The sequence below is a fragment of the Pseudophryne corroboree genome, chromosome 6 (genome assembly GCF_028390025.1).
Source record: "Pseudophryne corroboree isolate aPseCor3 chromosome 6, aPseCor3.hap2, whole genome shotgun sequence".
Taxonomy (NCBI): Eukaryota; Metazoa; Chordata; class Amphibia; order Anura; family Myobatrachidae; genus Pseudophryne; species Pseudophryne corroboree.
Genome location: NC_086449.1, coordinates 599,025,204 through 599,038,648, shown reverse-complemented (window position 1 = coordinate 599,038,648; position 13,445 = coordinate 599,025,204). Strand labels below are relative to the sequence as shown.

The 13,445-nt window shown below is 41.2% G+C and overlaps 1 protein-coding gene across 3 annotated transcripts in view; it reads left to right on the top strand.

Annotated features, from left to right (window-relative positions):
- HTR4 (5-hydroxytryptamine receptor 4) overlaps positions 1-12,433 on the top strand; it is a 908,015-nt gene extending 895,582 nt beyond the window's left edge. For 2 of the 3 annotated variants that reach the window (XM_063928019.1, XM_063928018.1), the window contains one exon: positions 11,671-12,433. In XM_063928019.1, coding sequence (XP_063784089.1) covers positions 11,671-11,758 — 88 coding nt within the window. In that variant the 3' untranslated portion in view covers positions 11,759-12,433. The remainder of the gene's footprint in view (positions 1-11,670) is intronic. The other variant, XM_063928020.1, reaches the window with a different exon arrangement.
- Positions 12,434-13,445: the final 1,012 nt, after the last annotated feature.

Below are 13,445 nucleotides of genomic sequence, written 5' to 3'. Positions count from 1 at the left end.
TAACCCCACCCAATGCCACCACCCACAGAGTCCAGAGTGAAAATGGCAGCGAAGCGTGGCAGTTTATATGGAATACAAATCCCGCAAGAATCCGGCAGCGGGATGATGAAATTTTGCCTCGTTCTGGTTTCCAAGTCTGGCGGGAAATCCCGAGCCGGACTCGGATCAACGATCGGAGTGTGAAGTTCGGGGCGGTTCGGTTCTCAGGGAACCAAACCTGCTCAACCCTGATAAATTTTATATATATATATATATATATATATATATATGTATATAATTTATCTTTTATAATTGATAAAAATACTATAATGTTCATTGACCTGTAGAATTGGTGAAGCTCCCTTCTTCAGCAATATTTGACAAATGTCAGACCATGATCAAACTTGCCTTACGCTTTCGTATTAGATTTTAAAGTAAAACCTTGGTTATCTACTGTGTGTATATAATGTATGAATAAATTTAGTTAACATAACATCACTTTTATGTAATGTATGAGAATATTTACATAAACACAGTCATATTACTCAACAAGACATCTAACATAACATTTTATCTTAAGAAGTGGAACATCTACCCGCACTTTATTTACATATTTACTAGACTGATAAAGAATTCATATGCAAGTTGTATTATTAATGACATACATTCCATTTACTACATTGCTCACACATATGGGAGTGGCCTATGCATGCTGCATTGATAAGTACCACTTCACACATCACACATAATATAAATACTAACAGTTGGAGGCAATATGGAAGTACAAGGCGGATTATGCAGAAGCACATAAACTGAATTTTAGGGGGACATGTATTAAGCAGTGATAAAAGTGGAGAAGTGAGCCAGTGGAGAAGCTGCTCATGGCAACCATTCAGCTGCTCTGTATACTTTTACAATATGCAAATCATAAATGTTACATCAAATCTGATTAGTTGCTATGCCTCCCCCCCCCCCCCCCGACAGCTCCTATGTTGCTGTGGGTGGGTGGGAATAGCGAGCAGTGGGTGTAGTGGGAGGGAGGGGGGGTTATGGGGGGCTGTCTTGGGTGTCCTGGGCCCCCCAAGGGCTTTATCCGGCCCTGCAGCCAGATATACAATAATGCAAGGAAAAGCACTATTGCACTCCACAGGACTTCACCTCTTTACCTTGTGCATAGTGGATCTGTGTTCCTCCTGGTTAAACTACAGCAATAACTGTTTGTTCAGTATTCTTGTTTTCTTATCTTTGACTGGCACTGACTCACCGCTTACTTCCTGCCCGCAGCCAATCCTCTACAAGTTGTTGCTATATAAGGCAGGACGTCAAGATCACTTTTGCCTGATTATTTTGTTCTTACCTGTGATGTAGCTGCTCCAATTCTTATTGATTTTGGACTACTGGTTATGGCTATGGTCAATCCTTTGGTTATCTGCTTTGCAATCCTGCTTGACCACCTGTGTACCAAACCATTGGGTTTGGACTTGGACTTTGGCTTTGTTAAGCCCATAACCACCAGCAACTGAGATCCAACTCCACAGCTTAGAGCACTGCAGCCATCTAGATTCAGTATATGTGACAAAATAATTATGCCTTAACAATGGATTCTGCAATGGTCCACCATATTGAATTACCAGCAAATGCATCCAAATTCCATTCCAGAGCATTTTAGTTACAGCATTCCCTAAAAATATTAACCATTTTTAACAAGGAACTATGGAAAGCTTCCCAGAAAAGTATGCAGATGAATACACATGCTTCCGGGCATTCCTCACTCAGTGGTGTTCCAGATTAATCCCAGACTTACTGTATGCTACAGACTTTCTCAAAGTGGGATACATACAACTCTGAAACTCCTATAGATACATAAAACATGAGTGCAAAAAGATATGGCGTAAACCTTGTGCATCGGCTACTGATATCAATTAAAAACAACTTGCAATAGTTTCAACAAATGACATAATTCTAATAATGTCATCATATTTCAAAGCCAGAACTGGAGAAGTGGGCTCCACATAGTCTGCAAATTGACATATCGTTAACATAAAGATGATAATAATATCAGGGCTGTAACTAGGGGTGTGTGAGTGCTGCCGCGACCCAGAAAGTAGGACCTGAGGAGTGTCAGCGTCGCTGCCCAGTGGCACATGTATTTGGCTTTCAGAGTACCTGGGACGGCCAAGATAGTTCTGGACAGCCACTGCAGGAATGCCTGACACCTCCTTAGAACTCCTATTCAGCTTCTACCAGGTCCTGGCTGCCAGTCCCTGTATCATGACATAATGGCGTCACATGTGCAGGACGCTGGGCTGGGACGGGGGCACCAACACCCTGATTGGGATTAAATCTTGTCAGTTTTTTTAGTTTATTTCATCTCTGAATCACCTCCAGTAGGACATTCACAGGGTACTAGAGAAATATGGTTTAGATTGAACTAATCACTGTGATGCTCCTTTCGGAAGACAAAATGGAACAATGTTTACCGGAAGAGAAGTGGGAGCGATTGCCTCCAGCTTTGTATACACTCCATACTTTGGTATGTTCCTACTTATAAGCGTGTGTGAAACAAACAGCAAAGGGATTTATCAAAGGTTTGCCAAACCATTCATTGTTTGCTTCAGAGGTTATGTAACTTGTTTGATGTTGGAAGTGTGTCTAAAACTGGACTCTTTATAGCAGACCTGATCATTTTTAGTGCAATAATATTTATTTTGTAACAAAAATTGGAACCACGAACCAATAACACTATTGGTTTTATGGCAACTTTTATATTGCAAAAGAACTAACCATATTAAAAATAATGGCTGAAAAAGTGAGGGTGACACTGCAAATGAATGGTAAGTATCACATTGTTTCACTGCTCTGCTTAAACCTTCATGCACACAGGCAATATTTTAAACCATTTAATGCATTTTGATGCAGATGATATAAAAAATAAAATTAATGTAAGCGATTGAACCAGTATACACACACACACATACACACACACACACACACACACACACACACACACACACACACACACAATCTGAAAAGCATTTGCTGCACTTTGTGTCAGTTTCGACGTTGCCCGTATTGTCCAGCAGTATCAGCACTCATAAAAGTACATTGGCATTCAACTGGTCCCCCTTGTTTAACTATGTAGTACTCTAGGCTGCAAACTAAATTGAACATGCTTTAAAAGCTCCATCAAAGGGATGACTATGGGCCTAATTCAAGGTTGATTGCAAAACAACATTTTCCTCTAATGGGCAAAACCATGTGCACTGCAGGTTGGACAGATATAACATGTGCAGAGAGAGTTACATACCCTCCAACTGTACCTTTTTGGCAGGTACAGTACCTTTTTTTATGGTCTGTACCTACCAAAAAGGGCTGTACCGGTTTTCATGTGTAAAATGTTGGAGGGTATGGAGTTACATTTGGGTGAGTTATATTGTTTCTGTGCAGGGTAAATACTGGCTGCTTTATTTTTACACTGCAATTTAGATTTCAGTTTGAACACACCCCACCCAAATCTAACTCTCTCTGCACATATTATATCTGCCTCCCCTGCAGTGCACATGGTTTTGCCCATTAGAGGAAAATGTTGTTTTGCAATCAACCTTGAATTAGGCCCTAAGTACAAGATTTGTCAATGCTTTTAAGTAGTATTTTTATTTTAATTCACATGTACAGGGTACAGTACTAATGCTGACGAATAAATAATTTCCATCTTCCTCTCCTGGTAAAATAACGTCTTGTGAATATATGTTCTTGTTTGTTGTTTTCCTTGTCACAAGCTCATCTTAGTGTGATAAACGTCCAGCATCAAACTCTTAACTATTCAGAATCGCTGACTTGTTGCATTTCAGATAACAAAGACAAATGAGTGAGATGATGCAAGCAAGCGTCTTGAAAGATAATCCCCTTTATAAAAACAACATCTTTTGATGTAGTGAAAAATATAATAGCTATATGTATGTATATGTACTGTATATAATTCCTAGAGATGTGCACAAACCCCTGTGTTTTGGTTTTGATTCTAAACCATCGTCGTGTTTTGGAAAACCACCATTAAATGTTTTGGTTTTGGATCTTGACTTCTTTAGAAAAATAAAACCACTAAAATCATGTAATTTGGTCCGTTACTGGCCCTCATTCCGAGTTGTTCGCTCGCAAGCTGCTTTTAGCAGCATTGCACACGCTAATCCGCCGCCCTCTGGGAGTGTATCTTAGCATAGCAGAACTGCGAACGAAAGATTAGCAGAATTGCGAATAGAAATTTCTTAGCAGTTTCTGAGTAGCTCCAGACTTACTCAGCCATTGCGATCAGTTCAGTCAGTTTCGTTCCTGGTTTGACGTCACAAACACACCCAGCGTTCGCCCAGACACTCCCGCGTTTCTTCAGACACTCCCGCGTTTTTCCCAGAAACGCCAGCGTTTTTTCACACACGCCCAGAAAACGGCCAGTTTCCGCCCAGAAACACCCACTTCCTGTCAATCACACTACGATCACCAGAACGATGAAAAATTCTCGTTATGCCGTGAGTAAAATACCTAACTTTTGTGTAAAATAACTAACCGCATGCGCTCTGCGAACCTTGCGCGTGCGCAGTAAGCGACTAATCGCAATATAGTGAAAATCGGCAACGAGCGAACAACTCGGAATGACCACCACTGTTCCTACAGTATTGTTAATATAAATAACATTCATTTCCAATTATTTCCACTGTGAAATGGCACTTGAAATCACAAGGGATGAACTTAAATGCAATCCAAATTACGCAACATTCGGTTTTTACATCCAAGATACAAACTTGGTGATATGACCCAAGCTGGCACTTGGTTTGACTCGGAACCCTAAAGTTCGGGTGGGTTGTTAGGTTTTCAGGAAAACCAAACCGCTCATCTCTAATAAAAGAAAACTACCTGGTTTTGCCTTTTAAATGAATGCTACTTTAAAAGATAAGCCAGACCTGTCGGGAACCTGGGCATGCTTGCAGTTCACAGGCTATTACATTTACCCAGAGTGTTGTTTTCCAGCACAAAGTTTAAAGGGCACACCTTTCTTTACTATTTACGTTTTCTGGCTTGTACAGTTTTGGATGTTTTAGAAACAAACATAAAAATCACGGGTGGCTATCCACATGCACACAGAGTCTACTCATGGGAGACCGAGGGGCTGGGGGCATGCCAGCAGCTCATAGAGCGCTGGGCATACCCCCTCAGTGACAGATATGGGAGGCGTGGCTCACGATCGTGTCATTCCCATGAAGCCACGCCTCCTTTTGTGTACACACCAGGTGTCACCGCGAACGGGAGTCCCAATTCCTTCTCCATGGGTGTTGGGAGGTATGGGCAATAGGCATACACAATGTTAGTAGTATTCAGTTAAAAAGAGGCTGTAATTTAAAGTATTTGTAGGTCTCATTAGAGTGTTTGTTGCGGTATACTGTATATAGGCACCGCCACTGGGGTTCCAGCACAGGTATAGTAAATCTCCAATAAATATCGTGTGGATGTCTCCAACTAATGTGGTCTTATTAGTTAGTTACTGTAGATAGCCATAAAGCAGTGGTCAATGGCTGGGGTGTAGTATGTCATGCCGGCGGTCGGGCTCCCGGCGGCCAGCATACCAGCGCCAGAATCCCGACTGCCGGCATACCGACAACTGGCCGAGCACAAATGAGCTCCTTGCGGACTCACTGCGCTCCCCACACTGCGGACACGGTGGCGCGCTACATGCACCACGCTATCTATTATCCCTCCAGGGGGGTCGTGGACCCCCAAGAGGGAGAAAAGATGTCGGTATGCCGGCGGTCAGGATTCCGGCGCCGGTATGGTGGTCATCGGGACCCCGTTTGCCGGCAACCTGAAGACCACCCCAATGGCTGTGTTATTATATTGTCCACAGCCATTGACCACTGCTTTCTGGGTATCTACTCTTCTAGGTACACTTGCACAAAGTCAGGGATTTTGTAGGATTGTAGTCTGGTGTATGATTAACCAATCATACCAAACAGGTGATAATTATCATCATTTTCATACGCCAAAAAATAATGTATCAGTAGGAATCTCTTTCTTCCTATTATGTCTCCGTCAGGTACTGGAAATTAGACACCCTCTGCTTCATCCAACCAACATATAACCTCAGCATAAACAAAAGGTTCCCATAGTACAGTATGCTTGAATAATGTAAAAGCATGTATTCAAGTAAAAAACATACTGTATATAGGTAATGTACAAAAGGGTTAATTCACTCACTGTAAAGTAGGTGGAGGTAAGTAGAATCCCAATATGTTTCACCACTTTCTGGCTGCTTTAGGGGTTACTTTTTTTCTATACAATTAAAAAAATAAAGAGACCCATGCCAAATTCTCAATAAGCCTCAGTATTAGATAACTTGAGCTGGATTCCACTATGTCAGGGAGACAAGTAATTAAGACAATTTAGATCCCTGGAATTACCATTTTCCATTGTGAGAAAGATCAGCCTAGCCCAGAGGTTCCCAAACTGTGTGCCGTGGCTCCCTGGGGTGCCTCGGGATACTTGCAGGGGTGCTCTGGGTTGGTGGTCCAGGACCAATTCAAATTATCCATGGTCAATATAATAGGCAAAACCAGTGCTGGTGGCTGCCAGTCATAAAATATGTGGCCAAACAGAAGCAAATCTTGTCCCTCACCACACAACTGACCCTAAGGATGACATATAAACGCAATCTACTTAATGTAATATTTCTTTCCAAATTTCTCAATAAGAAATTTTTGGCCTGGGGTGCCGTGAAAAAAAAAATTCTGATATTCTAGGGCGCCGTGATTCAAAAAAGTTTGGAAACCACTGGCCTAGCCATTGCATTCAAAATAAATTGCAGGGGTGAAAATGTGTTTAGGGGAAGACCAGTAAGGAGATTATTGTAATAATCAATGCGGGGATAATGAGTGCATGAATTCGAGTTTTTTGCTGTGTCTTGTGTGAGATATTGGATTATTCTGGATCTGTACTTAGATGTATGTAACAGCATTTGCAGACAGATTGAATGTAGGGAACAAAAGACAGTTCATAGTCAAGAGTGACACCTAGGCAGCAGGCTTATGGGTAAATTTATATGTCATGTTAGCAACAGAAATAAATATGTCAAGTTGGTAACTACTATTGACAGGTATAAACATTAATTAACTCAGCATAAAATGAAAGGGAATAGTAAAGAAAATGCAAGCTAAACACCCAAACATACATTTTCTGTATTTCAAAGCACCAGACTCTTTAGAATTAGATCACATACACCAAACGGACAAGAGCAAAGTTTTATTCAGCGGTGGGTAAAGTTGATGTGTGCTTCAAAAATAGATTTTCATGCAGCCCCTATTCATCTGTGGGATGGTGTATTGTCCACCTACATCTGGGATAGCTAATTCTTCTTATACCAGATTACTCACATAGATGCCCAAGCAGTAACACATACATATTTAGTAACCCCTGAAAGTAGAATGTAGCAAAATACAATGGTGTCACTGGGAATGGTCAGAAGAGAATCTATTTTATCATAGAAAGGATAACATCACCTGACTTGGCTACACTTCCATATGGTCAGCTCTTTGTATAGAAATATCATCAACTTCTCTCTGCATCTCACTGACTTTATCTTTTGACTCCAATTGAATAAATCACTCGCTATAATTTAAATTCTCATTCTCTATACCTATACTAGCATGCACTATTCATCACTATCCTTTGCTGTATTTCAGAATCGTGGTGGAAAAGAACATTTCTAATAGATAAAGGTGGCAAAACCTTTTTTTTAAGTATATAAGTGAAAGGAGAAAATCAAATGGAGGAATAATAAGACTTAAGACAGAGAGTGAGAATTTGGTGGAGGGAGACAAGGCAATAGCAGACCATCTAAATAAATATTTTTGCTCAGTATTCACTACAGAAGGAGAAGGAAAGGGGCCATAGTTAAGTTGCAAGGACATTCATAAAAACAAGGTAGATGAAGGTACATTTACAGTGGAGAAAGTCCTAACAGAACTGTCAAAACTGAAAGTGGATAAATCAATGGGGCCAGATGGGATACATCCAAGGAGACTAAAAGAGCTAATAGATGTGCTGGTAGCACCATTAACAGAATTATTCTACCCGTCACTCGATACAGGTACAATTCCAGAGGACTGGAAAAGAGCAAATGTAGTTCCACTGCACAAAAGTGGAAGCAAGGAAGAAGCAAGTAACTACAGACCAGTAAACCATACACCAGTAGTAGGTAAAGTAATGGAAAAAAACTATTAAAATAAAGAGTTGCGGAATATCTTAAATAAAACAACTTACAGGATCAAAAACAGCATGTGTTTAATAGTAGATCATGCCAAACACATCTTATTGATGTTTTTGACTCTGTGACGAAAATAATAGATCAAGCGGAGGCTGTAGATGTAGCATATCTAGATTTTAGTAAGGCATTTGACACTGTCCCACATCGCAGACTGCTACATAAACTCAAAAGCATGGGATTTTATTATAAAACAGTTAAATGGATAAGAACCTGGTTGCAGGATAGGAAACAAACAGTTGTAGCAAATGGAGTGCAATCTATGGAGGGAAATGTTACCAGTGGAGTACCCTAGGGATCTGTATTTGAACTAGTGATGAGCGGGTTCGGTTCCTCAGGATCCGAACCCCCCCGAACTTCACCCATTTTACACGGTTCCGAGGCAGACTCGAATCTTCCCGCCTTGCTCGGTTAACCCGAGCGCGCCCGAACGTCATCATCCCGCTGTCGGATTCTCGCGAGATTCGTATTCTATATAAGGAGCCGCGCGTCACCACCATTTTCACTCGTGCTTTGGAGATGATAGCGAGAGGACGTGGCTGCATTCTCTCAGTTTCTGTGTTCAGTGTGTTGCAAATATCTGCTCAGTGTGCTGCAAATATCTGTGCTCAGTGTGCTCGCAAATATCTGTGCTCAGTGTGCTGAAAATATCTACGGTCTCTGCCTGAAAAACGCTCCATATCTGTGCTGCATTGTAGTATATAGTAGGAGGACAGTGCAGAATGTTGCTGTGACCACCAGTATATATATAGCAGTACAGTACAGTAGTCCACTGCTCTACCTCTGTGTCGTCAAGTATACTATGCATCCATACCTGTGCTGCATTTTAGTTGTGCGCAGTATATAGTAGGAGGGGACAGTGCAGAATGTTGCTGTGACCACCAGTATATATATAGCAGTACGGTACAGTAGTCCACTGCTCTACCTCTGTGTTGTCAAGTATACTATGCATCCATACCTGTGCTGCATTTTAGTTGTGTGCAGTATATAGTAGGAGGGGACAGTGCAGAATGTTGCTGTGACCACCAGTATATATATAGCAGTACGGTACAGTAGTTCATTGCTCTACCTCTGTGTCATCAAGTATACTACAAACGTTCAGTAAAATGACCCAAGAATCAAAATTAAAAGCGTCTGATGAGAAGCGTAAACTTGCCAATATACCATTTACGACACGGAGTGGCAAGGAACGGCTGAGGCATTGGCCTATGTTCATGGCTAGTGGTTCAGATTCACATGGGGATGGAAGCGCTCATCCTCTCGCTAGAAAACTGCAGTGCCACTCCTAGATGGGCCAGGTGTTTGTGTCGGCCACTTGGGTCGCTTAGCTTAGCCACACAGCTACCTCATTGCACCTCTTTTTTTCTTTGCATTATGTGCTGTTTGGGGACTATTTTTTAAATCTGCCATCCTGTCTGACACTGCAGTGCCACTCCTAGATGGGCCAGGTGTTTGTGTCGGCCACTTGGGTCGCTTAGCTTAGTCACACAGCTACCTCATTGCACCTCTTTTTTTCTTTGCATCATGTGCTGTTTGGGGACTATTTTTTAAATCTGCCATCCTGTCTGACACTGCAGTGCCACTCCTAGATGGGCCAGGTGTTTGTGTCGGCCACTTGGGTCGCTTAGCTTAGCCATCCAGCGACCTCGGTGCAAATTTTAGGACTAAAAATAATATTGTGAGGTGTTCAGAATAGACTGGAAATTAGTGGAAATTATGGTTATTAAGGTTAATAATACTATGAGATCAAAAAGACCACCAAATTCAATGATTTAAGCTGTTTTTGAGGGGGTTTTGTAAAAAAACACCCGAATCCAAAACACACCCGAATCCAACAAAAAATTTTCAGGGAGGTTTTGCCAAAACGCGTCCGAATCCAAAACACAGCCGTGGAACCGAATCCAAAACCAAAACACAAAACCAAAATAATTTCCGGTGCACATCACTAATTTGGACCAGTGCTCTTTAATATATTTCTGCAGATGATACAAAGATACAGTATGCAACAGGCTAGACAGATCGGGAGAGGTAAAACAAATGATTGATGACCTAGGTAGACTTGAAAAATGTCAAAAACCTGGCAACTACAGTTTAATGCTAAAAAAAATTAAAAATCATGTACTTGGGTCTCCAAAATCCAAAGGCTAAATATAGTATTAAGCGTATTGTAAAGGAAACTACTGAAGAGGAAAGGGATTTAGGAGTCACTATTTCAAGTGACTAAAAGGCAGGTAAGCAATGCAACAAAGCAATAAGGAAGGCAAGTCAGATGCTTGGTTGCATAGGTAGAGGAATCAGTAGCAGAAAAAAAGAAGTAATAATGCCACTGTACAGGCCATTGGTACGGACTCATCTGGAATACTGTGTCCAGTTCTGGAGACCATATCTTCAGAAGGATATAAATACATTAGAGAGTGTACAAAGAAGGACAACTAAAATGGTGCATGGCCTACATCACAAAACTTACCCAGAAAGACTAAAAGATCTTAACATGTACAGTTTTGAGCGGAGAAGGTAAAGGGAGGACATGATAGAAACTTTCACATATGAAATATCCTTACAAAGAACTAAGGTTCAAAAAGGGTTGAGATTACCTATAGGATAAAAATGGGCAGACTAGATGGGCTAAGTGGTTCTTATCTGTTGTCAAATTTTATGTTTCTGTGTTTCTATGTTAAACTAAACTCTAGACTTAAAAGTAAAGTCAAATAGGGTAACCCTCCAAAAATGACTGCTTGATTAGATCAATGCCAAGGCTATTTACAGGGGTGGATTGGGATTAAAAACTAGTCCAGGAAATGTATGAAAGCAGCCCTAATGGGGGTGTGATGTTATGACCGGTTGGGGTCTGTTTAGGGGGTAGGGATCCCTCCTCATAGGGCTTGATTGTGTGCAATTGCGGCCTTCCTTGTATCTTTTACAGCAGTTGTGTCTGAGACCAGGGGCAGATTGGGAACTAAAAGTGGCCCTGTAAAATTTTGTAGAAATGCCCCGACATGGGCAGCACAAGAGGTATAACATATCGTGTAGCCATGGCAGCATCACTGGATGGCAGAGTTGCTGTACTGCAGAGAGAGTTAGATTTGGGTGTGGTGTGTTCAATCTGCAATCTAATTTGCAGTGTAAAAATAAAGCAGCCAGTATTTATCCTGCACAGAAATAAAATAACCCACCCAAATCTAACTCTTTCTGCACATGTTATATCTGCCACACCTGCAGTGCACATGGTTTTGCCCAATTGCTATCAAAAATCCTGCTGCGATCAACTTGGAATTACCCCCAATGTTCAAACAGTATTTGTGCAATAAAATGTATGAGACCTTTCACAAGAGTATCATTGTTTCATACTTTTGTGTTTAACAATGTCTTGTTTTGTTTTCATCCAGGTACACAGTTCTATATAATGGACACCACCAGGAGCATGAGAAGCTTCCTATCCACAATGATCCAGAGTCACAGGAATCCTGTTTTTAGCAAACTCTCCACATCCAGTCTCCTACATGTCCAAACTGAAGCCAAGTGCTGGGCACATACCCTCCTGCAGGCAACTAGCCAGAGCTTAAAGCTGAATCATAAGGTTAACGTAATCATAATGTTACGTTGCTTCAGATGGACTTCAGTGTTCTATGCCTCTGACCACTCTTCCAGTGCTACTCTTATCCAGACACTTCTCTGGACACACGTGGGTTAGACAATCCACGTTTGCTATTCGGATTTTAGACTTCAGTGCTTACTGGTCCATACCTGTAGTTTCAGATTGCAAGGATCACAAAGCATTGCAGAGCAGGTGTGCCTGAACATGTATATCAACCAAAGACTGGATCAGCATGGCAGATTTTTGGTCTTCAGCTCAAGTGTGAATATATGGGTGTATGTATGGACATACTATATGCACACATACACTCTTCCCAGTGCCTATCTCTGATGGAGATAATATGACGGGCTGCAGGTCTTTGGGGATCATTAAGTATAATGCTGTGGAACCAGAAAGTGGGACTTTTATAGCAGTGTATTATATGATGTTTCTGCATGTACCTTTTTGTTCAAAGTAACATAATTCATGTTAAATTGGTCGGTAAGACAGTATTCCTGTCATTTATGCTTGAGATCGTTGGTGTTCATTTGTTTTAATTAAACAGACAAAAAATACATCTATCTCTACCTGTGTAGGTCAGTTCTACTTCCACACAATAAATGTTGCTGCTAAAAGTGGTGCACATGTGATGCTAAGGCTCCACACTAGTATTTGGTTATTCTGCTCGTTTTGTAGTGAATGGCAATTAGAAATCATGGCACCATTTCCTAAAGCAGGGATTCGCCCTGTATGCAGACTTAGCTAGGACATGGAAAATACATACGGCACCTAGCTATACAATGTATATGTGTAGTTAGCTGTGGGCCTGATTCCCAGCTGGATGCAGTACACACAGCAGCAGTGTCTTTGGATGCAGTAGCTGTGTGATAATATGCTAACGCTGCAGGGGCGTCATGTGTTAATACATGCCTCTTGCAAGCTTCTGTGATTCAATGCTGTGCCCGGGGATTTGTAGAACGGTCACGGCTCCGCCCCCAATGATTGACATTCTGCGGCTTCAGTGCACTGTGAGCAATCTCGCAGAAGGAAACCAGCACATGTGCAGTAGTGATCCTGTACGAGTGCAGATCTCTCACCATCTATGTTGTACACAAACCATCAGCTTTGTGTACAACACTGAATCAGGCCCTCTGTGCCTTACTGGAAATTAATGTATTTTCCAGCAATAAGCCTTACTGATAAACCATTTATAATCTCTGCTTAGCATTATTATGTAGAAATATAAATATAATATTTTCAGTATTATTATTTAATTGGGACCTACAATTATCACATACTGTAGATCATACAGTATAAACTGGTGTTTTAATACCATAATAAAAATAACTACCTGTACCCGTTATTTTGTACCCTAACAGATGCACATACCATAATCGCTGGTAGCAGCTTTTGGCTCTCAGTATATACTTTTGTTTTCCAATGATCACAAATGAGGTTTACAATGTATTACAAAACCTGGGAAGGCAAACAAAACCCAATGAGTCTTCCTGCTATTCCAGTGTAATAAGATAGAAGCTGGGTATATTTTGTGATGTAACTATACACCCAAACTTTGTTACAGCCTCT